The following is a 25,557-nucleotide window of genomic DNA, read 5'->3' as shown; positions in this document are numbered from 1 at the left end:
GAAAATAATAGTCTGAAGTGCAAAACTGGATTATTTGTAGATAATAGTACATTAGAGGGTAAGAATGGGCTTTATTAGTCGGCCTCCTCTTCTGCTTAGCTATGTGTATAATTCCCTTTCTGATAGCGTCTGCATCTATGTGGCACTCTACGTCTTTTCAGGATTCACTTTTCCACTAATACAAGATGAACTGTCATCTTGTGTTCAGAATCTTCCAAAGCTTGATTCCTATCCCATTGCTGCTTATCTGCCATCTATTAAATGGAGAGCAGCTGTAATGTGCTACCTCATATTTCATGAGTGAGAATGTATAATTTAGAGCCTATAACATTCCATTTCAGTCAAGGATTACAGCTTTCTCCTGTTGTGGTAAATAATTCATGCTGGCTTGGGTTTTCATGTCTGTGTGGTCATTAACTGCAAATAGTAACTATTTCCTCTATGTTGTTTTTGTTTGTTTTTTTCTAGTTTCAAGCCACAGTAAAGGAAGGAGTCACAGGTGTAATAGTAAACTTAACCGTTGGTGACCAAGATGACCCAGCAACTGGAGCATGGAGAGCTGTCTACACCATTATCAATGGAAATCCAGGGCAGAGTTTTGAAATCCATACCAATCCCCAGACTAATGAAGGAATGCTCTCAGTTGTCAAAGTAAGTGCAGTTTGCTGTTGTACTGTATTATTACTGTAAGGTCAACCCACTGCACTTACCGCATAAAAGAAGGCACAGCAAGAATAAGTTACTCAAAAATATATAGTTGGCTACCAGCCTTTGTCCAAACAACAGGTATAACCGCTTCTGTCACAGTAACCTTACTCCTTTAGTCATAAGGACCTGCCTGTTGATAACTATATTGCCGTTGTGCTTAAATAACAGCTAGTTTTGTGGTAAGCATCACAATTAATAGTGACACTTTACAAGAAAGTTTTGTTTGTGACTCAGGTACAGTCAGAATTCAAGGGCCAAGTTTCATTCCCAGAGAACGCAGATGCAAATACCAGGGAAATGTGGGCTGTGGCTTTATACTGAACTGGAGAGACACCTTTGTAGCCACAGTTCTAAAGTATCATGGAAAAAGGATGATATGTCTTGGTATGAAGATTAGCTTAGATCTCATGCTTAATAAATCTGAATATCTATATATATTTCCCTGGTTGTTGCCTGTAACAGAATTTTCTCTGTTTGACCTCAGAAGAGGCATTTTCAATTCTTAAGAAAAATTGAATGTTTTTCCACTGTGGTGCTTTTGATTTCAAGGTAGGAGTTGAGAAGATAGCCTTATGTTACTTATCATAAGTAGCTACTAAGTATGACTCTGATTTGTTTGCTAAATGCATATTGTATCCTAAATAGGCATGTATATATGAGAATTAAATTATATGTATGAGGTGTGGAAAGAAAAAAAGTATATGGTCTTGGATAGAGGTACATCTCCATCTTTTGTCTATTACATTCCATTCATTATTTTTAATGTACTTCAGCATTAGACACAATGGTAGTTGTAAACTCTGACCAAGTATCAGATGCCACAAATGCTGTTGTCCCTTTCTGGCTAATTCTGTCTTCTGCAAGTTTGCAATGGAAAAACTGTTAAGTACTGTCTTTACACCTTGTATTCTGATTTTATGATATGTTTTGCAGCCTTTAGATTATGAGATTTCGGCATTTCACACATTGCTGATCAAAGTAGAAAATGAAGACCCACTGATTCCAGACATCACCTATGGCCCCAGTTCCACAGCAACAGTTCAGATCACGGTTGAGGATGTGAATGAAGGACCAGTTTTCCACCCAAACCCAATGAGAGTGACAAAACAAGAAAACATCCCCGTTGGCAGTGTTGTGTTAACGGTAAATGCCACTGATCCAGATACTCTGCAACATCAGACTATCAGGTGAGTGCAGTATCCTCTAATTTCCATCCATCACAAAGGGAGTATGTCTTTTGCACCTGAAAATTTGCTTTCCAGTATAGAATTAAATTAGTCTGGGCTGAACATATAAAGTGGCTTTTCTCTTTTGTTTTCGTTTTTTTTTTTTTCTTTCCCTGCAACAGAGAGATTCAGTATGATGGAAACAAAGAACTGCATTAGACAGAGGGCAATAGTTTTCCAACTATGAGATTACTGCAGGAGAACAAGTGTCATGAGCAATAGACATAGCTTTGCACAGTGTTTCAAAATGACAGCTTGTTTATTCCTCTTCCTTCATGAGAACCTGAGAAAATGTGTAAAAATTGAAAATGTGTATAGAAATAATTTATTTGTTTTACATACGGTTTAAGTCAGTTTGTGACAATTTATAATGTCCCTCAGTGAAATAATTACTGTCCATCTACATTCAAGGGCTGAGAAAATATTTCCCATTGAAACACTGAAGCTGCAGTGAGCTAAGACTTGGCCTTGCCCGGATAGATGAAAGTAAATTATTATTTCTGTGCTACGAGAATATAATCCCACACATGTGCTGCTATAAATTATATCATCAGAGTCATTACTATGATTATACTGATAAAATAAAGGCCAAGCAGGCATAATGCGGACTTTTAAATGAGATATTACACTAAATAGACAAGCAAGCAATGTTTTGTGTCTGCAAGAGGCAATGAATACCAAATTTATGTAGTGTGTGCTTTGTGAACAATGTACATCACCCCCAACAAAGTGTGTATCTGTCCAAAATTTGCAGATGGATCTAAACAAAAGAACAACAGAGAATCAGTAATGTTACTTTTTTTTCTTTATTTTCATCCCATAGCAACTGAGATATGTCTAAACGCAGGGATATTTTTAGTTAGTTTTCTGTATAAAACTTATAGGAGTGGCTGATGATTATTTGTAATCAGGAAATGTAGTTACTCTACTAGGTATAACATCACAAAAGCATTTCAGGAACCATGAATAGTGTATAGAAACCACTTGTGCCATTGCCCACATTTAGATTGAATTTATTCTTTGAACATTGCATATCTGAACCAGATTCAAATTACTTATCTCTTTGAAAAACATGGCTTACTTTGTACCAATTCCTAAAGACAGCTGTACTTTTGAAGCAATTCTCTTTCTTATTCTTCAGCTTGAAGTGTTTTTGCAGACTGAGAAAAGATTTTCATTTAAAAACTCAAACAAGCTGGCAAAAATGTATTATATTGAAAAAAATATGACTCCAAGTACCTTTAAGACTCAAAAGCCTGTCCCTTGAGCTCCAGCTATTTGTCCGTGCACGATTAGCAGTGAACTTTCATGGTGTCAGCTCTTTCTGATCACGTTTCAAAGGAACTCAAGGCAAAGGCAAAAACATCATCCTGGAAATAAGAACCACGTACTCATGTTGGCCAGCCAAATAATGTAGGCAGCAAGTTTCATCTTACACTGAATTATGCCGGTTTAAAACTAGGTTAGCACTGCCTTTCACAACTATTTCCTGTGAAAAGTGTGCAGTGAGCTTGGGACGATGGAGGTTGGAGAAAGGAAGGAGCAGACAGAACCAGTGATTTTCCTCAACATGTACCTTTGGATGGAAAGTACTGTCAGTTCCTCTGGGATCACCGCAGAAAGAAAAGGAACCTGTTAAAGTTGGATCACGTTTCTTAGATTCATTAACCCATTTTTTTTTTTAAGCATTTAATTCCCTCTGCAGTTTCCGACTTTTTTAGAATTAAAAAATGAAAGAAATCCAGCAGGCCCCATTTTAATTATAACCCAACAATTTATTAATAGAACGGTAATGAAGTTTCTGAAATTTGATTTCTTAATCAGGGATCATTGTTATTTTTGTGCCAGATTTAGGAGTTTAATTTTGGGTGCTTCTTACCAACCTCTGAAATTTTAATCAGAAGTTTCAAGTGTACATGTCAATGAGAAGTTAAAGGCCAAATTTAATAACATTTTCTACCTTGGGAAATTAAAAGAAGAGCTTCACACTCTGAAATCCATTATTAACAGTAGATCTTAATTAAACACAGTTACAGTCCTCAGTATTTTTGTCTGTGTGAAGAGATTGGTTTCAGTATTTTTTCCTTCTTTGGATTCAACAAGTCCAAGATATTCAATCGTTAGATTTTTAACTCCGTGTAAATAAGTTGTTTGCTGCAGTGTATTTGTAATTTTTAATTAAAGCAACGTTGTTCTCCGGGTTTCATGGTTTATCATGGCAATATATTTTTATTACCTACTGTGCTCTTGGATTTTAAATTATTTATGTAAATATATTATTGCAGTACTTATTCTCAGTAAGCCGTGTGACTCAATGCTTCAGAAATATCTTCACAAGAAAAATTTATTATAGCTCTAAAGCATATCTAATTCATTAAGCAAAATTAGAATGCAGGATTTGAAGCTGGAGAACTTAGTAAAGGGACCCAATCTGCAGTGAGTTTCATGGGAATATGAAAGACGGCCAAAAATATCTGAAGCAATATATGTAAATTAGATATATATTTGTGTGCGTAATTCTTTTTATCCGCACCTGAATCCAGTTGACCCCACATAATGGCAGTGGGTTCTGGAAGCACAGGAACATGGTCTTAAGTGCTCAAGTCTCAACTGTTGCCATTTGAAAGCCAAATTTTGTTTGGAAGTTGACATCCTTTAATTTGATCCTGGTCACCTTATTTCACCACATCATTAATTTAGTGGAAGTGCAAACCAGTGGATCTCCATTTGTCTGCAACTGATCACGTCAGATGAGAACAGCATGTGGTGGATCCAGCAGCCCGATAACCTGCAGCTGTAGCACTGCCTGTGTACTGGCTGTGGGTTTGATCGCTCTGCTGGTCTGAAAATGGCAGTAAAGTCATGTTTATTATTGTTATCATTTCCAAATAACAGCTGCTGGTCTATCTGAAAGGTGGACAGACTCTGTTTCTCTTTATGTAAGGTGCATTTTTCTATACTGCAGTGTGTATGTTAATGAGGCTTCATCCTTGAATATCAGACCATGGGGATAAGGCTGAACCTAACAGATGCTGAATCAAACCTGATCATGTTTGTTTGTTTGTCATTTCACCAAGCACCACTGGACAATGGACTGGCCATTGGCTTCAGGAATGTGATTTTTTTACTACTGGGACACATTTTGCTTTATATTTTATCATCTTAACTTTGGGGTCAGTGCCTAGGGAGTTGATAGAAGTGCACGGAAATGTTTCAAACTCAGTAACAACCATGAGCTATGTACTCTTTGTCAAAAATAGGTTGCCTAAAATTCTGTAAACCAGTGCTGAAACTACAATGAAGTGGGATTTACAGTCCAGTGAGTTTCTTTCAAATCTCAAATACATGAGAGAACTAAGGAGAATTCACTGGAAAAAGCAAGTTTAGTTCTGTTACTTCTCTTTACTGCTGATCACCACCCCTACATGTAGAAAATATATAAGCCATGAATTGCAAAGACAATTCAAAAAGCCTTTTTCATGTCTCTTGCCAGGATTCTTTCAGAGATCCTGAACCCCCTCTGAAGAAGGAAAAGGCTCCAAATCACCTTCCTCACAAACACTTAAGGGATCAATTTTGCATACTTGCTTGCACATCAAGCCCTTTTAAAGCACTTTTGTTGCAGATGGAGGTCAATAAACTTGCTTTTTGGGATATGCTACAGTCACTTAGAGAAGTACTTGATAATGAGAGAGGGATAGAAAGTCTTAAAGAGTGAATGCTTATGAAGGAACATACTTAGTCATTGTTAAATACGTCTCCTAGAGTCTGAAGGACTCATCTTTGATTCCTAACAACAGGAGATTTGTTTTCCTTGTACAGACAGAAGAATAGTTCTACTGTTATAAATGAATGGCTGAGCTACTCTCTCAGCATGCAGTGCCAGAGTTTTTCACCGTAAGTTGCACCCAAGAGCATCTCAAGTTGGCTCTGCAGCTTTATTTATGGTCTGCCTGAATCCAGCCATTGGGAATTTGTAGCACATCTCTAGATCAGAAGTTGCTCTATATTGAACAGTGTAAATTGTTTTTGTTTTCCATTCTCTTTTTTAAGTTAGAAGGAAAGCCAGGTAGAAAGGGAATCTGCTTGAAGCACAAAGTTTTTCCTCTTCTGTCTTTCCTGCAAAATTTCAAAATGCAGTAACACTGACTCTAGAGAGCTGTGTATATTGGAGTATCCAGCAAGCAATGCCAGGAAAGGAGAGATTTAATCATTGCTGGAAGAAATTCCCTCTTACTACACAACTACCACCTATAATTTCAGTTACTCACTAGTCAGCCATTAGCTCAACAGTATCCTATGTAACAGTCTTTGCTGAAATGGTCTTGAATGTGCTAGTATTATCTGTGTGCAGAATCACTGTGATATGTGTTATTATCATAATATGTGTTATTATCATAATAATATATTCAAAGGGAAAAATTAATGTAAAAATACCTGCCTTTTTTCTTTGTTTGACCAAACAGACTTCCACATTTTGTTTACTGAACAAAGTAAACAAAACCCTAATTTCCCATGCAGCAAATTCTTTAGGTCTGCAGTAAGATGGGAAAGAAGCAAAATTGCTTCTAGAATGGTGCTGCGCGTCCCTCATTCACATCTCATACTCATGACCACACCGATGGAACTCTGGAAGCACACTTGTGGTTTAAGAGTAAAGTCAGGCCCTCTTTCTGTTCAGGAGGTGATTTGTAGCTGATCAGCACTGTGCAGATATATCACTGAGTCTGAATTAATGTGGAGAATGAAGCTGGGAAAAAAAAAATCAAATTAAATAAAAATATGTCTGATGTGAGCTACTGAGATAAGAATGAAGAGAATGAATGACTGGAGTAAAATCCTGGTGCTGAGAGAATTAAAACATCTGCCAAATCTGGAAACCGTGTCCTATAAATGCTGTGGACAGCATTTAATGCTGACCATTTGGGAAAGCCACTTCCAACCCTGTCAGCTCCGATATCGGAGCTACACAGAACCTTCTTTTCCTCAGAGTCATGAACAGATGCTGACAGGCTGCCTCCCAAAGTCTGTTATTCAGCCCTTTTGTTACTCACAGCCCTTCTGTGGCTTGTTTAACTTACAACCAACCTGTTAACCTCTCCTTTTTACCACCCTGGAGGGTCTAGGAGTCCTTGATTTCTCAGTTGCTTCTAATGCTTCTCCCAGGGGTGAACACCTCTGTGTGTCACCCATTGTTTCTTTTTGCTGTCTTGCTGATATTCTCTATCTCTGAGGCACATATTAGGGCTCTTCTCTCCTTGTCTGATTTTGTATATCTTAATTTTTAGTGCTTAAGGACAATTGCATCTCACTCTTTGGTTCTACGCTTTGGTATGCCGGCTTTTGCCTTCTGGGAGGTGGTGGAACTCATGTACTTCCTTTGTCTTACCTATGTTAACATCTTGTTTTACTACTTGTTTTTTCCCAGCTGTTGCCAAGGTTTGAGGGGAAAGATTAATGTACATGAACAGGTTGCTATAGAACCTTTTTCCTTACCCTCTCCTAGTAGGAAAGGAGGCAGAGCAGAGAGCAAATTTTCACCCAGATGGAATGAGGCAGTTCTCCTGAAGAGCAGTGTCCCTTTCCTTAGAAAAAAAGATGAATCCCTCTCTCTTTGCTTAGTCCCTGAAAAAGCAGAAGTGTCTGAATTAAGCTATTAAAGACCACCTAAAGCAGGGGTCCCAGGAATTCTCAGTGCAGTGATTAATAGTTTTGCAGGGAACCCAGCTATGTGAAGCCAGACTTTGTCACTCCTGACAATACTTGTTAGAAGATCGTATTTTTAAAATTTCCCAACTGTTCCTACTCTGTTGGCATAAATCATACCTAATATGTTGATATTAAAGCTGTAGATGATAGAATTGAGAATCTGTGTTTCCGTGTAATCAAATAAGTCATAGAAACCAATTTTAACTTCCCTCGGTATTACTTGATGAATCCTAAATTCTTGATTAATAAGGATGAATGTAACATTTAAGGGGGAGTTTAATTAGACCCTCTGTCTTTATCCTGCATGACAATATTATACCACATTATGATTTCAACCATGTCAGCACTCAGAATGAATGGCTGTGAACTGTGAAATTATAGGGCGCATTTTTCATGTCACTGACTAAACAATATTGCAGATCTTCTTGAGAAATGTAACAATAGAATATATCAGTCACAACTTATGCTTGCAGTGGAAGTCAGATCTTGACAATAACTCACTTTGTCATTACTGCTCTCTTCTAGTTTCAGAAAAGGCAGGATTTTTCCTCTGGAAGAAGTAAAGAGTATCTTGATTATAAGAAGTTGGCTATCAAGTTTGGGGACACTATATGAGGAGATAAGTTGACAGGGAGGGAGTGGTGTGAATTTCTGTTAATATTTTAAAGACGTTGAATTCCTGAGTCCCAATCAGCCAAGTTAGGTCACGTGTGCACATCCATATGTAGTTAAAACTATCAGTTTTAAATGTCTGTGCTTAGACAGACATTTATTTGGACTGGTAATATGTAAGATTGTCACGCCAGTGGCCAGCATTATGTTATACAAAGGCAAAAGCTGGAAAACTGAGCACTTTTATTAAAGTTTTCCAGGAAGACTGGTAACACATCGAGGCCAGAATTCTGTCATCAAGTGGAAATATATAATTCTGCCATTTTTTTTGTTTTTGTGGAGTTTAGCACTTCTGTCTTTTAAGCAGGTAAAGGTCTCAGATGACACCAGAGTGGGTGCTGTCTGGAATTCAAGTCCTCTTTGGAAAAGAAAAACACTGTCATTCTTTCATGGCTTTTTGCCTTCCTGTGAAGATCTGAGTTGCCAATATTATGTCTGTTTTCATTAATTTGCCATCTCCAGAATAAAGACAGAATAAACCATGGACACATTCAGTTCAGTGGCGAAATTCCCACTGAGTCTGGATTTAGGATTTCATCTCGGAGCAGAAGCTTTCCCAAATTTCTGTCATGTGTTTGCAGATGCTGCTCAGCTGTGAGACATCCCTGGTCTGTGCATTTCAAGGCATAAAGAACCCACCTTCTTTCAGACTCACAGATGGTTGTTCTTGGAGTGGAATTTAAGTTCAGTGAGGAAATTGTCAGAAGGTTTAAGCACTCATTTTTACTAAATTGAGCTCCGCAATGTTACTGTAATAGGAAAAAAGTCTTGTAGAGTTCAATTGGATTTTTTTCTATTAACTTAGTAATAAGAATGACAATTTCTGTAAAATAGTTTCTGAGTAAGAGTGAAATTATGCACTTTGTTAAGCAGCAGCGAGCCTGCAGATCCATTCTTGGTTCGAATGTGAATTGCTAGGGACTGACTTCTTCCTAATTTTATGACCATTATCATCTAGGTAAATAGGCCTACGGAGACACGCATGCCTACTCTACATAAAGCTAGATAATTGTTATCCCTGTGATCCCTTGGGGCAGCTCCACTGGGTAGTACTTAGCATAGCATTGCCTTGGAGATACTAACCTCTCTCACCCAGATTTCATTGAAGAGGCCAAAGCCTGGAGAATTTTTACACATTTACCTATTTTAATGGGCCTGTCAGAATAATATTTCTTCTTTTTTCTTTCATATGGGAAATTTCCAATAGAATTCTACCTGCCTAAGGCTCAGCCTCTCTGGTGATTGAGCCCTGGGTCATTGGTAGCATTTTATACATTAAAAAAAACAAATGCAGCCACAGAGTTTATCTGATAATGCTTCAGGCTAAAACAAGATATTTTTGTATTAGTAAGGCACAAGGTTTGCAGCTTCCAAATGAAGCACTCTAGAGTTGCTTCTGGCCCTGGAAGCTTCTAAGCTATTAACTAGTGTTTAAAACACATTTTAATAGAGAAAGAAAACACTCAGTTTTGCATATCTCCATATTAATTGTGTTAAGTTAGTTTGACTTATGGAATCTGTGACAGAATTTAGGTATTTAAGTATAAGGGAAAAAAAAAAAAAAAAAGAAAAAGCCCATAATAGCTTCAAGCATTGTATAACTGTAACTCTTTGAATGAGTCCTTATGCACTTAGGTGAGATTTTTAATTTCAGCTTCTGTTACTTCAGGAAAATATAGCAGATACTTTTAGCTTTGTAGGTCTTGAGGCCTCCGTTTTTTGTCTGTCAAATTGAAACATTAAAATTCATCCCACAGTGATGCTGTGGACGTGCATTGAAGGCGGCTGGCAAAACATTTGGATCCCTAATGACAAGGGAAAAGTGCATGAGAAGTTTAACTCTTGGGCATCCAACTCAGGGTTAAATAGCACAGAGTCACTGAGACATAAGGGTTAATAAGAAGCTTAGGAGGGGATTAAGTATCTTGGATTTACAGAGCCCTATATATTGTGTGCACTGAATGCAATAGATATCAAGCAGAAAATAAAGCTATATATATGACTAAACAGTGGGAGACTGTTGGTGAAGTATTTGGCTCATTGGTACCAGACTGCAGTCAAACAAGGCCTAGATATAAAGTTTATCAGCAACGGTCAGTGTGGCAAAATAAGGTTAAATTAACAGCTGTAATTTTTTGATTTCCTGTCTTTTCAGTACTTAATTCCTTTAACGTCTAATAAAAGCTCTTTTTGTGTTATAAATGAATACTTATGTGGAACTTTTTTCTCTAACTTTTTCAAGTGTTCCATCATTGCTCAGCAGATTTCTTAACTGACACGCATTTGTCATGTTGCTTAATGTACATCTGAAAGGGCTTGGCCTTTATGATGATGAACATGATAAAAAATTGTGCTGTATAGAGTAGATTTGTAGTAGGCAGCATATCAGAGCAAGCGTTCAGATGTACATGCTTTCTAATCACCAAAGGAACATTACTGAGCAGTGTTAAAACACAAATGCACCTTTTAGCAAATAAAGAATATCCTTTAATTTTCTATTTATTTGAAAAAACATGGGGTCATGTATCACATGTTGAAATATATATGGAAGGGACATTTTTGCAATCTCCACATATCTTGTGACATGTTTTGCAGAATATCCAGCAGAATCAATTTCTGTCAGTATTCTCTCTTAATATTTACACGTGCAGACCCAAATTTGTTTTGCAGTAACATCAGTTAGACAAGAGAGGTTACAATGAATATGCGCCGAGTGAATACAGCTGACTGTGGAATCTGACTTTTACTGGTTTTGTTTGACAAGTGAAAAGTAGTATTTCATTTTTTAACGTCCCTTGAAGGCACAGGCAGAAACAGAGGTGTCGGGGGGTGGATTCAGCACAGCAACCTATAACAAATGTAACGACCTGGACTTGATGACATTATAAATAAAACAACTGAGACACAGTTATACACAATCTTGAAAAGCGATAAGGGCCAGACAGGTAGGAGGGAAGTCCATGGATTTTAAAGTGCATTTGGACAGCTTGAATGCCTGAGAATCTGATTCATAGAGATTAGAAAAGGTAAATCACACTTCCCTTTTCATTTGTCGTGGCCATTAAAGACAGTGAGTTAGCCAAGCAAAAGAAACTGGCCTAAAATAAAGGAAAATATGTGACATGATATCACACATTGCTCCAACATTTAGGACAGCAAGTGGCTGCATGTTTTTTGTATAGGTCAGTGTATCCAGTCAAGTAAACCTCAGATAAGAGATTGCCTATTATTGTGAAAAGAATAAAAGAGAATTAATTTTCCTTTGTAAGAATTGCACCCATGAAGTGCATAGTATTTTCAAAATCAGCTGGAAAAAAATTGAAAGTTAATTTGTTTTAGTATTAGCAAGGTATAAATGTGCTATTTTCTTTATGTTATTGGATTGGATGGTAGTGTGAATTTTTCTTGAATGTTATATACTTTATCATACATGTACTGAATTTCTCACCTACTCTTTCCTTCTTTGTTATCGAAGGCTGCAACGTTGGAAAGTATTTTTAATCGGCGGGTATTAGTTCTTCTGGGCTACTTAACTAGACAAAAGCAGCCAGACAGCCCGTTTTCCTACTACAAATACAGTTATTTTTAAACAAAGCTAAACTAAAGAACTAAAAGGAAAAACATCTTAATTGCTGCAATAATAAGACCAGAGTGACATATTTTATGGAATTAGTTGAGTTCCATTTCTATGGAAACAAAGTTATTAATTTGTTGGCTCTTCACTGATTTATAACCCCTATGAGAATTTCTAGTTCCTCCAGCTGAAGTCAGACCATTAATCAAATATTAGACAGCCTTGTTTATATTTTTCACATAGTGACATGAAATTACCATTATCATCTTCATGAATTGTAGTATGCAGCTGAAAACATAATCTGATGCTCAGCAGTGATAAGGATATGTGTTTTACTAAAACATCAATTTAGTGCAAGTTTTTACATAAGTGCCTCTGTAGTTTTCCAAAAGTAATGCCTACAAGAGCAATTCTCATATCTGTGTGAATAATTCATAGAATTTCCTTGAGAAAGCCTTCTTGGATAAATTTATTTGCATGTGCTTGTGTGTGTATAAAATATTTTTCATGAAGAAACTAGGAATTTAGAGGAAATATAGGAACATATAGGCTACTAAAAAAAAAAAAAAGTTAATAAAAGTCTAACTCTTTACAAAAAATACATCCTTATTTCCTGCTCCTGCAATGACCTTTTGAGGATTCAATCTTCACAATAGATGTTTCATAGTTTAAATAGGGAACAAGAAGTTTAATAACTCTGAACTCACTCACTGGTTGGATCCCAACTGTGACCAAAATCAGTCTGATTTGATTCTGTTTCATTCTAAAATATTTCGACTGTGTTAGGAACTCCCCGTATCTCCTAGAATCATAGTTTATGTTGGAAGAGACCTTTGAAGGTCACCTAGTCCAACACTCCTGCACTGGAGTTCAGCAAAGCCTGCTCGGGCATTGCTCTAATGTGAGAACAAACATGGTTCAAGCCACATTTTTTTGCCTGGATTGGGCTCAGCTCCCAGGATCAGTGTTTTCCTTTTACTTTGGTTAAGTCTGGTTTCCAATGTGGATCTTTGCCACTAAAGATTATGCCTGTCAAGTATGTGAAAACACATTCTTATAATCAGAGGATTAGCAACTGATATCTCACCAAACTGAGATTCTGGAGAGGGAAACCTGCACCAGCTGCATATTTTATACTAGTTGTCTCACACAGGCAGTTTAAACAGAGCTGGTGGGACAGTGTTATGTGCTTGATGGGGAACAGAGAGGGAACGAGAAGAAATGTGGCTGCTTTTCCCACCAGGCCCCGAACTGTGACCTGCCAAGAAACTCCGAGGCTTTTCTAACTCAGCAGAACGTTATTGCTTTCCTATCATCTCTTGTGTTATGGCGAACGCCTTAGAAATAGCTGAATCTTAGAAAAAAGTCCTGTGCAAGTTCAGCCAACTCAGGAAAGCCCCAGCTCTGTCAGCACAGGAAACTACTTCCATTACTTTTCTGGCAGTATCAGCTTCTTCACAGATTTTCTTCCTGAATTGCGACTTATTGCACGGTCGATTTATTGTGTGTTAAATTTTGTCCTTTCATACGCTAGTCATTTTTTTTTTTATTTTTCTTTTGTCGCCAAGCTATGAGGACACTAGTGAAAATATTTATGCTGGGTTATCACAGTAAATATACTTTTATGTAAATATTTTGGCTGAAATACGTGATATAAACAGGGAAGCCCTTAAGCCCCCCTTTTTTTTTTTCTCCTTGAAGAAAATCTTACGAATTAGATCCCAGGTATCAAATAACTTCTAAGTATTTGGCCTTTATAATGAAATTTTTGTTCCACAGAGTTACTTAGGGATAAGAAAATTGCCAGGTGATTGATGTGATATCTTTTCTTTGAATCGCTGTGTCTGTCCTTTACTGTAGTTAATTTTTCTTCACAGCAGCTACTTCACATTCCTGTTTAAGGGATGAGTATTTCCCACTTTATCCAAGACAGAGACTCAGCCTCTTGTTCTTCATTGCCTGGAATCTTTCTCTTTCCCAATCTTGACTTGACAGACTGAGCAGACATTTCCTTCATGGCATCGCTTTCATGACTTTAACTAATGTTGTCCAGTGATTTTAAGGTTGAGGCCTTGTGAGCCCGCAACTTATTTTCTAACAAAACGTTTATCTTGTCAATTGTTTTGCTTTTTGCAACGATGATGCAGATTTCTGTGGTAGAATAAATTTCAGCGAGATACTACATATTCAAGGTCTCCTTAACTTTTAAATAACTGTCCATTCAGCAATGTTTACAGTCTCAAATCCATTAACAATTAATGAGATTCCTTTATCTGGAATTGCATTGTTTTGGCCACCACCTGTTTCCTGGCTCCTGTTGTAGTTCATCTTCTGTTGTAGTTCAACTTCCCACCCTTCCCGCCACCCAATTTTTTCCAGCTATTCATTAAAAAAAAATACAAACCAAACCAAAAACACACGACACACAAAAACAACAAAAAAACCCACCCACAAACCAACCAACCAAACTAAAACCGCTATAGTTCATAAAGTTCATAAATAGCGGGCATATTTTTCCCTAGTAAAAGTTTCAGTCTTTAATAAAAGAAAAAAAAACCCACAACACTGACAAAAGCATCATATTCCACACTGAGGATCATAATTTAATCTTCTGTTAGAGGTAATTATTTTCTTTACTAGTGAGCATGACCAAGATATGTCATACTTTTTCCTTTTTCAAATTCTAGTATAGATTCCCGCACATAAATCAAGGGAGCATTTCAGTTTTAATTCATTTGAAATGAATAGTTTTCAGCACTCTTTCCTAGCATTTTATCTGGCACTGAAGGGTAAAAATTATTACATGTAGTATGGGATAATATAGAGGAAAGTCGTGCTATTAATAATTCTCAATGCCTTGAGGACAGCCAGAAGCTGTGGTCCCAGAGATCCCACACGTGTATATTCAGATTTAATACTGTTCTTTCCATGTGTGTCATTTGTGAATATTTTTCACTTCCCAATCAACATCTGTAATTAATAGGAAAAGTTGTGGATGCTTGGTATCAATGGAAATCATTCTGCTACATCTGCAGGAACCAATTCAAAAAATGTCCTCCTTGGTGTTTCTTGCTCCTCTGGCAATAGGGAGAATGGCTGATGATAGTTCTAGACTTTATTTTTAATTGTTTTCAGAGTGACATGGAGTTATTCAGCATCTCTGGGGTAACATACTCCCAACGTCTTCTAGATTTATACTGGACTGTAATTCTTTGAAAAGTTTTGGGGAGGAAAAGGCAACAAAAAGGCGAATGTGAAAGAAACAGCTAAAGGAGCTCACAGGGGCGGCTGCTGCAGTGACCTCTGCTTGGAAAGGCATCAGTATCGCCAAGGCCTTCGGTCGGCATGGGACACAAACTGTGCCAAAATGATTACTCAGCATGTTCATCAATTCGTTACGCTTTCCTTTTGGAAATTAATTTGCAGAAATATTAATTCCCTTCCTTCCTTATGAGGCAAGTCTCGAAGTTAATTGATGTTAATAGGGGCCAGGGCTGGATTTTGTCAGTGTGTTTGTGTGGCGCAAACCTGCGCTGGAGCCCAGACTCGCAGCTCCCTGCCCAGCCTTTCTGGGACAGCTTCCAGGCAAAGGGGTTTTGTTGTGCCTTTATTGTTAGCCAGGGCAAACCAGAGGTTTCATGGCAGCTGGCAGGAGTGATCCGTTGCTGGGACCAGCTGGTTCCGGGCAGTGGGATCCCCAGTCCCCTGGGAATGTATTGATCCCAATGGACTAATGCTCCACGGGAGTGAGCCGCTTCCCGTCTGTCCATCCCTTGGAAAAAAACAACTCGCGCTGAATCTCTAGAAATGTATTATTTCATGGCTGTGTTCAATAGCGACACTTTAGAAGTGAATCTGCTGGGCTCTTATACAAAAATTCCCGTATTTTCAAGAGCTACCGGGACCCCCCGCTTGAAAGAGAAAACAGCAAATGGATTTGCCGGGGGAGAAGCTGCTTTTGCTGGAAGCGCAGTTGCAAAGAACTGGCATGTGCAGAAACTTGATAGAGTTTTGCTGCCAAAACCTTCTCTAGGTAGTTTATAAAGAACTTTCAGCTCATCTCACGTTGATTAGCTTTTGAGGCACAATTGCTACAATGAAAAAACTTCTACTGATTTGCATGTGTTTACAATTATTCTAACAGCAACAACCTGATTATACTAGTGTGTTAGTCCCAGATATGGTGTATTATTCCTGAGCTTTAGGTATAATTCAGATAGTTATAGCCTCTGGGTTCATTTAACCATAGCCCTAATCACTTCTGATTTAAAAATACATAAATGAGTTTGTGAGTTTTTTTGTTGTTGTTACACCTCAGCTTCTAGGATTTTTTTTGCCCTGAAGGAAAAAGAAAAAATGAAAATTAGATTGCAGTATAGAGAAATGTTTGAAAGACTGTACAATAATAACAAAATGTCTTTTCCTTTTCATAACATTGTATTTAACTGCCTCATTATTACAATTTTAGTATTTTCATCTGATTAATTGCTGTAGATTTTGTTGGCAGGTTTTTTATTATTATTTTTCTAGTTGTAATGACTCTCCTGTTTCTTCCTTCATGTTTACCAAGAGTTTTACTCCTATTGTTTCCCCACACAAATAACTAATTAGTTAACCATTTTCTCATCTGATCTTTCTCAGTGGTGGGGGACTAGAAACTGAATTTCATCTAATTTTTCATTCTGTTTTGATCATGTCATCGTAGATAGAGAATTGCAGCATCACTGAATTTAGGGGTGTGTGTATCCTGCCCACTGTGCCTCCCAACAGACATGCATGGGGATTATTATATTATTTCACGTGCCAGACTGGTACTGAAGCCAGAGAAGTATGATGCCTGTTCAGATAGGTTTAGAATAAAGTATGTGCATGCTTATGTCTGTACATAAACTCCTAGAAACTTGAGAACCACTTTAGATCACCCAGGAAAAAAACAGCTGCAGTGAGTTACTACAGAGATTGCCATGCCCAGCCTGCAGAGCTAAGCCATGCACTAGTGCGTAGCTAATGAATTCACCCTGGAGTATGTCCAGTTTATCAAAGAGAAACATGAATTTTCAGTGGCCAAAAATGCACAGAGCAACTTGTAGCACAACATTGATGGGGGTTTTAATTTTCGCTTTTAAATTGTACTCTAAGTTGACATTTCTAGCCTGGGAAAATACAGTCTGCAAGTCCATAAATCTGCTTCATGAAGCTGAAAAATGGTTATTGCATAAATCAAATCCTCTATCTTCAGTAAGTTTAAAAATGCATCAGACCTAATACCTTTCTCAACAATGTCACCAGAAAATGTGATTTATTTCAGGTTTTAGATTTCATTAATAATATGTTTATTCTGATTAATAACAGTGTATTTTAGATAAATTTGCTTTATATATATATATATATATAGTTTTTTTTCTTTTTTTTTTTTTTTTTTCCAGAGAACCTAGCCTAAGCAATTCGAGCATGTCTGAACCTCTGCAGGAGATAATTTACAGCCTCTGCTGCACATTTAGCATGTAGCCACACTTTTAGTAACAGCATTTCTATCCAAATTCAAAACCATGCATTTTGTATGATCATATATTTAATGGGAAGAGATGGCCCAACTATGCTTAGTTCACAACCTGCAGTGTGTAAGTTAAATATGGGGAAGACAGTTCCTGAAAGCTTTGAGGATCAGTAATCAACACATGCATTTATACAATTGACCAGAAAATATCTGAAAAAGCCTTTTAATGGGCTATCAGCGCTGTTGCCTTTATAATTTCTCTTATAACCTATGTAACCTGTAGCTTTTGAAATGAAAGAAAATTTACATTTTGTCTCAGTAACGTTCTGTGATGAAGCACTTACGCTGCTGTTTTCCTTGTGATGTGAAACTCTCTGGTTGCTTTTTAGTCCTTGCCCGCAATGGAAATGCTTTTTGAGGTTGTGTCTGCAGCACGGTGGATAGATATCTGGGCTGGCTTTAAATTAGCTAGTACTCGTAACAGGTTGGTTTTCATAGCACTGAGCTTAATGCAGGATTTTTTTTTTTTCTGCTGATTCATATTACACATGTGAATAGAAAAATGCTATAACTAAAGAAGCAATTCAACTGGCTGACTTGGTAGGTGCTGCATGGGTTGTTGCATTACAAGTGTCCTGTACATTGGATAATTAATCCATTGCCATTATTCAACAGGGATCATTGTTAGCTCTGTTATGAATACTTAATGTTACCGATTCCCCAAAGCTGCCAAACTGTTGTTCTGGATCCTCAAACGTCACATGTGCACCTGAATTGCCTGGTAGCCAAGTCTCCTATGCGCAAACCACAGACCTGTTGCAAAACAGCACGTTGAGCAGTTGATAAATCTATAAATAGAGGGAAATTGCCTGGTGCGTTCCCTGGGGAAGCACAAGGCCCACACACTTGGGTATGGAGCAGCGTGTTGAAAACAAACTGGAACGGGGGATTTGGTGGGTGCTGGAGCAGCGTTGCATATCCCCTTGCCAACAGCAATGTGGTTTGTCTGTGTAGGGAAACCAGAACTGATCAGTTTTTGCCCCCCAGACACAGCTGTTTGCCTGTTGATGTGTTATTGTTGTTTTAGGGAACGTTATCTGAATTGCTAATAAGTTACTAAAAAAAGGCTTAGCTTTGAATTATTGCTCAGATATTCCTACATAACAGACCACTCTAAGTAACAAGAATTATGTTGAAATTGTCATGATCTCATGCCCAAAATAGTAATTTTATAGTTCTGACAACACTACCACGCTAACTGCCTGTACTCATTGAAAAGGAGCAGTGCCAATGACACTGGGGTGAGTGGTTCCATTGGCACTTTGACTACAAACCATCGCTGCACCAGTGGAAACTTTAGAGCTCTTCAGGGGTCATTAAGAAAGAAAAAAGTGTTTAGGTGTCCAGATGGGAAAGCGTGTGAGGAAGTAGTATTGAAAGGAGGTATGGAAAGTCCTTCTGAATAACTGATTTTCCACAGAACTGCTTACTGGTAGTATACTTTAAGCTAATGTGATAAGGTAAATACAAGTATTGCTGGCAATCTCTCTGTTTCATTGACAGCTTTTTTTTGTTAATATGGTGAATTCAGTTATCCCTAATAATGCCACCTGTCTATTGTTAGGACATGCTGTGTCACACTGACCATGGATCATGTGTTACTGACCTGTACAACATAGTGTTTAGGGCTATTTTAGACAGTAGCTTTATAACTGGGTATAAAATGGAAAGCAAACCTGTATATTCTCTTGCACATTGAAATTAATACAATTTATTCATCAGCATCGTTTTTAATATCGGAAAAAATTGAAACCTCACAACTGCTCCAAAGACATTCTTCAAATGCCTTTACTGACACAAGCATTTTAAAATAGAAATACAAGCCTGGAAGTTGCACTAAAAATATATTTACAAAATCAAATGTTAATGTAGTTAGAGAGCGTTAGATTTCATCTATGTTAGAGAATTACTATTACATATGTGAAACGTAGGTTGCTGTCACAAACTTATAAGATAAACCTATATGGGAGCAGCCAAACCTTTGTTATCGTATAGTAAAAATAGCAGAAAAACTACAGTGTGTCATCATTAATGAGTCTGGAGTGTATTTCAGCTGGAGAATTGCTGTGTTTCAATAAGGTTTCTGTTCTACTCTTTCTGGTGCCATATGCTGCCATAATTAGTGCAGGCAAAAGGTAATGAGAGCAGAGTGGAAATCATGGAGCATGATGGGGAGCAAGTTGATCTTGAAAGCTCTTCATTATATCATCCCTACATAAAGCATATGAAGCACAATTTAGTTTTAATCCAAATTTTTGATGTTACACATATTTTGGGAGGCGTTTTTGTCTTTCTCATAGAACCCCTGTTGTTTACTTGGCACATATATTTATGCTGTAATTGCAACACCGGTCTCACCCAAATACCTGTGAATCTTTTTCCAGAGGTAGTTGCTCTTGGTTTTTCAGGTGGACTTGATGAGATGAAATTCATATTGGCTGGATTTAAAGATTACATAATGTTTGTATTTAGGGATTTTTTTTTTCATTCAAAGGCAAAAGGGAGGTCTCATGCTGAGCTCCTAGGCACAGACAATACAAAGTTACCTTCCCCACTGATGATTTTACCTGAATGAAAAGCTCATAGAAAAATTTCAGAGATGGCCATTATGTGGTGTAGTCCAAGCAGGGGCAGGACAGATATGGCAACTTCAGCCTGTTACCTAATTGCAGGTGAACTGCTATGGATTCAGAAATGCGGATAGTGTGAACGCTTTTCATTCAAAATATGAACGTGTATCTATACTTCTTAGGTGGAATATTTGGTCTATACAACCGATATTTTTTCACTTGTGTCACTGGGACCAGGATCTATAAAAGCAGCAAATATGATCTGGAAATCTAATATATGAATAATCATTCTTGTATTTCTGATAGTGACACCTGCCAGTCAGATTAAAACACTATGAAAATGGTAACTATCAATATTTTGACATGCTCAGTTTCACCCAAGACCAGTGAGTATACACACACACACACACATATATATATCTACGTATCACAGAGAACCTGAATTTTTACTCATCTGGGTTTAAATGTTTTAAACATAGTTTAAAAAAAAAAATAAGATGAACAGCCATACAATTTTAAAATGCCTGTAAATATATTTCTGTATCCTTAGAAAGCTATTAAAATTATTCTTTTTTGTCTATTTCGGTACTTTTGATGGCCCTCATTGCTATATGTTTTCAGTCTTTCTGCAATGATTTACAGATTTTATCCTTTGATAAGCTTTTCAATGCAGAAATACATCCTCACCATTTTAAAGCTAAATTGGGAGCATAGTGTGAATTAAAGGGCTTCCCTAATTCCATCGTGACATGGCTGGGATTCAAAGTCCAATTCTCCAAGTCCTCATTCAGGACCAGCCTGCTCACTAGTTCACCAGAGCATCACCTTGCTGTCTGCAGTCTCTCACCCTGTTAGGCAAAGCCTAATTACAGAAACGGAGAGATATTTCACGGGGCCAATGCCACCGTGCCACTTCCTTTCTGTTGTGTCTTTCTGGTCAGACAGTCTCTGTACAATGTGACTTGATCAGCCTTCATATGTGCAAGGCTGGAAACCACCACCCTGACAAGCCTATTTAAATCGCTCAGGTTAATTCCTGTCAATACCACACATCAGACTGGTGCAGATGTGTCATTCAGCACAGATTTGGCACCACTTCATCTTGTCTTCCTTCTCTTTCTGTTAAAGCTAAGACCCCTTGACTACACGTGGGAAGAGTCTGGTGACTACCAAGCTCTGGAAGCCCTTGCCAGGAGCAGCAGCTGATTATGTCTCGGTTCCCAGCTGCTCTCCTGGGACACTCTGGGCTATTGTGCTGTCGGCTGTGAAATTCTTTTTGTGGCTAGCGCAAGGTTGTGGCTCTGATGAGGATTCTATGTCCATGTTATCATCATTGTTCTGTGTAGCAGTCTTTTGTGCTAATCAAGCTGACACCACCGGCACCATGCATGTCTGCTAGCAACCCCAGGAGCTGTTCTCTGAATTGTTTTCCTGTGTTATATGAAGGCAAAGATGCCATTTATAAATCTAAAATCATTTCCATGGTTTTGCTACTTCTGTACCAAATAGGCCAAGTGCATGTTCTGATTTGTGCTCTTGTTCTGTGTCTACAGCCTCTCTGCATCTGTTTGTAGATCTGTATTTATGGCATGTGCTTAAACTACACAGCAGGTGATTTCCAGTCTAAGGGAATTGTTTTTTCTCCTTACTTTGCAATACCTGGCATATAGATAGTGCAAGGATGTAAACTGAGTGCAAGGAGGTCACAATCAAAATAGGTTATGTCCACTTGCCCATGCCCTGTTGTCATATAAGCCCTTGGCAACTGTAAGCTGTTGGCATGGTTTAAGGTGAAAAACACCCAACTGAATAAAGAAGCCCCACAAAGCAGCACTAAACTGCACTACTGCAGTGTAGAATAAGTCCAAAATAAACAGTAATTGGCACACCAGAGAACATCCATATGTATACATCCATACAGATGTATCAATGGGCTTCTGATTTTCAAAACTGAGTAGGTACATACAGGCACATAAGTTCATATTTACGTGCCTAAATAAATGGTCTGATTTTCAAAACTGCTGTGCAATCAGCAGATCCCACTAAAGTGAAAAGTAGGAAGTGAAGATTAGTATTCCATACTTCTATTTTTTTTACTGTGCTTTTCTTCATGAGTCTATTCTAAACCTTTTGCTAGCAGAGCCCTCAAAAAAATGAGCGAAGAACAATCATCCTAACTGTACTGCAACATGCTCTTACAATAAGAAAAAAATGTGGTGGGGAAGACAAAGTACTACTTTTACAATATCCTCTGCCAAATCACAGGTTATACAATTCACTTTTTTATTTGCACAGCCAACAGTGCTTTGTAGAGCAATCAGGGAAGATAATACAATCCATTTTAAATTCTCATTACTTTAGAAGTGTTGAATCTTCTTAAATTGTTTCGGGGTTAATTGAGAATTTGCAGTTTTACAATAGACTAGGAATTGTTTAGGCTGTCCTTGTTTCATATTTTCATGCATACCTTTGTTGCAAAGTTATAAAAACAACAATAAAAAAAGAAACAAAGAAGTGAAATGGAATAATGATCTGCATTGTTACTATTCTAGTAACTCATTTTTGAGGGAGATAAAGCTCAGGTATTGACTAATGTTTAAATGGTTATTAAGTGGAAGGACATGTTGGGTTGATGGAATCTCACTATGCACTAGCGTTTGACTGTTTTCCAAATGTTTCCTAAGGGATAATTTCGGCTTCTGGGGAAGCCAGTGGTAAAACTGAGTGACTTTTGTGGAGCGTAAATAAGCCAAGCGTTTTCAGTATTTGTGTAGTTTTCTTATAATTTCTAATGTCCAAATTTGTCCTGTAATCTATATTAACGCAGTAATAGCTTATAAAAATGTGAAATTTTTCATGGCTGTAGATATTGAAGTTTTGATCCTCAAACTGGCTGCTGGAACACCTGGTTCAGCAGCCCTGAGGACGGCGCATTTTTCAAGCGTGAAGCAAAGTCTTGGCAAAGAGCAGTAAGAGTGTGCAGTGTTGTCTGTGAGCAACTCTGAATTCAGCCATGTGCATCTCGGTAGGATGATGTCACTTCCCCTGGAGGTACAGCAAAGAAATTTTGATGCAACTGATGATTTTTTTTTTATGAGAGGTGTTTCTCTGATTAATTAAGAGAAGGCTTTCAGTTAAAAGAGATTTTGTTTTTCAATGCCAAAACTCAGTATGTTTTAGACTTTCATTTTTTTGAAATAAGAGTACTTTACCAATCTTTGAAGTGTAATGTCAATCTATAGTATAGTTTATTTAAATGGACTTGAGGATCACATGGCAAATCCATAGGGATTCTGTGCTTTCTAAGGCATAAATTCAAGTCTTGTCTCCAGCTAATCCAGTTATAATGGATAATTGATATGTCTATGTTTCTGTCCTGCATGAGGAAACCCGTTTGCCTGTAACTTTTCCCTTTTCCTGCTGAATAGTGTGGTGTCAATGCCCAAAATTTATTAGTCAAAGGTTAGTATAAGTCAAATTCATTTTAATCCTAACGTATGGGGGTGGGGGGGGAAGGGTGTGAGGGGAGTCTTTCCTTAATGACATCTTCCTATGGCATTATTTCAGATGTTGGAGGGGAAGCTCCTGGGATGAGGGATGGAAGAGATCCACTCTCCGGTTCATTCAATAGTTTTTGAAAGTGCCACCATAATGACAGAATTTAAGTTTTGGCCAATGATCAGACCTACTGCTCAAACACAATAATATCTGCTGCATGAATAATGAACTATGCTAATGACCATCTCAGACATCTAACAGGTCAGAGCTGGGGCTCTGCCCAGCTTTTTGGATATTCCAGCAAAAATCTCAAGTTCTCAAACTCTGCCTGACCAAAATAACTGGACAGCGAGAAAGCACAAGTGATATGGGCCTGAGAGGCCTGAAATGAGGACCTGGGGTCAGAGGCAGTCCCGTATTGGCCCCTCGTTGCTAGCTGTGATACCAGACATCCCTTAACAGTCTGTTAGAGGGATCTAGAAGCTAATCACAACTGATTTTTCCACTTCCCAGAAGGCATGAGAGACCAAAGCAAGCCTCTCAAAGAAGCATTGCTTACTTGTTTTTAACCCCTCTACCAGTCAGTTATTTTTTTATTATTCCATCAGGAAATAGTTGCTCTGCTATATTATTTTTAGCAGCAGTATCACGTAGGACACCTCTCAGATGAAGGCCAATATGAGGCACTGGCTGGGCACATACTCATTAAACTGTAACAGGTTTCATGACAACCACTGATATAATAATTGAAAATATCCATAGAAGATTGTTTGGCTGTTTACGACCTATAACAATTCACTACAAAAAGGATAAACAGGTTATTATACTAAATATTGATTATATGATAGGAGTCTTGGTTTGAAATATTAACATATTTCACTGGAGAGGGAATTAGTACCAGTTATTTCAGCTCTGTGTTGTTATACTATTATAATATCAATATTATGCAATAATATATTTAACTGAGTATAGTATTAGGCCCTGATCACGACCATTCTTATGTTTATTACTTCAGTCAAGTAGGGCAGTTCTTAGTGCATAAACTCCCCAATCTGTCCAAATATTTCCAGAATCAAGGTCTAAATATTTGTGCCAATTACTGCAAAGAAAGCACAATAGCAAATTTTGTATTGAAGGATCTCAACAGCATTTTTAATCTTTATTTAGACAACATGTGTGTGGTGGGATTGTTCCAAGATTCTGAACGTCTATGTGAAATCATTAGAAGCAGGAAACTACAGATCACAGACTCCAGAACAAACACATGGAAAATGGTTCTGCAGATAACCAGCTACCTTTAGACCTAATGAATCCGTAGTCTAAATCTCTTTTTGCTACCAGACCCCACAAGTTATTGCATTTCCAGCCCCACCCAAAATAAGTAATTGTAAGGAAAAAAAGAAAAACAGTCAGAAAATAACTAAAAAATGTAACTCCTGCTCAAAGCAGAATTTGGAGTCTGGCAAAGGACTGTGAGAGGATTCATGAAGTCCGGAAGTAGCAGTGTTGTTGCAGAGGTCCCCTGGAAGTGTTCAGGTCCTACGTCATGTTTTAAATAGTGGTTTCCATACTTAGCTTTGGGAAGTATGAATGCAAAGAAATTGCCTCAAACCTCTATTTATCCATCTGTCAAATAGGCCTAACAATAATGAACTATCTCAAAGGGAAGGCACAGGGTTTAAACTGTTGGTTTTAAGTATTAAAAGATCCAGCCCATGAAAGCTGGTGAGTGTGAAGACATATTCTTTTGTAGTAATGTAACTGTTTTATATCTGGATATATAATTTGTTAACCACTTCTATATTTTTCTGTAGGTATTCGGTTTACAAGGATCCTGCAGGCTGGCTGGAAATCAACCCTACCAATGGTACCATTGGCACCACTGCCATCCTGGACCGGGAGTCTCCTTATGTCCAGAATAATGTATACACTGCGCTCTTTCTGGCGATAGACAGTGGTGAGTAACTGTTGTGCATCATATTTGTTGCAGTGTATGACTTTTTCCCTGCTTGAAATTTTCTGTTCAGAAAGGTTCACGTGTTA

At 37.8% G+C, this 25,557-nt stretch overlaps 1 protein-coding gene across 7 annotated transcripts in view; it reads left to right on the top strand.

Annotated features, from left to right (window-relative positions):
* Positions 1-25,557, top strand: part of CDH13 (cadherin 13) — a 460,421-nt gene that overhangs the window by 403,831 nt on the left and 31,033 nt on the right. For all 7 annotated transcript variants that reach the window (XM_065028885.1, XM_005504744.3, XM_065028884.1 and 4 more), the window contains 3 exons: positions 469-651; positions 1,642-1,895; positions 25,329-25,471. In XM_065028885.1, the coding sequence (XP_064884957.1) occupies positions 469-651; positions 1,642-1,895; positions 25,329-25,471 (580 nt within the window). The remainder of the gene's footprint in view (positions 1-468; positions 652-1,641; positions 1,896-25,328; positions 25,472-25,557) is intronic.

Source organism: Columba livia, chromosome 13, assembly GCF_036013475.1.
Source record: "Columba livia isolate bColLiv1 breed racing homer chromosome 13, bColLiv1.pat.W.v2, whole genome shotgun sequence".
In the NCBI taxonomy this organism is placed as follows: Eukaryota; Metazoa; Chordata; class Aves; order Columbiformes; family Columbidae; genus Columba; species Columba livia.
The sequence above is the reverse complement of the archived record's forward strand: the minus strand, read 5'-3'. Positions and strand labels throughout refer to the sequence as shown.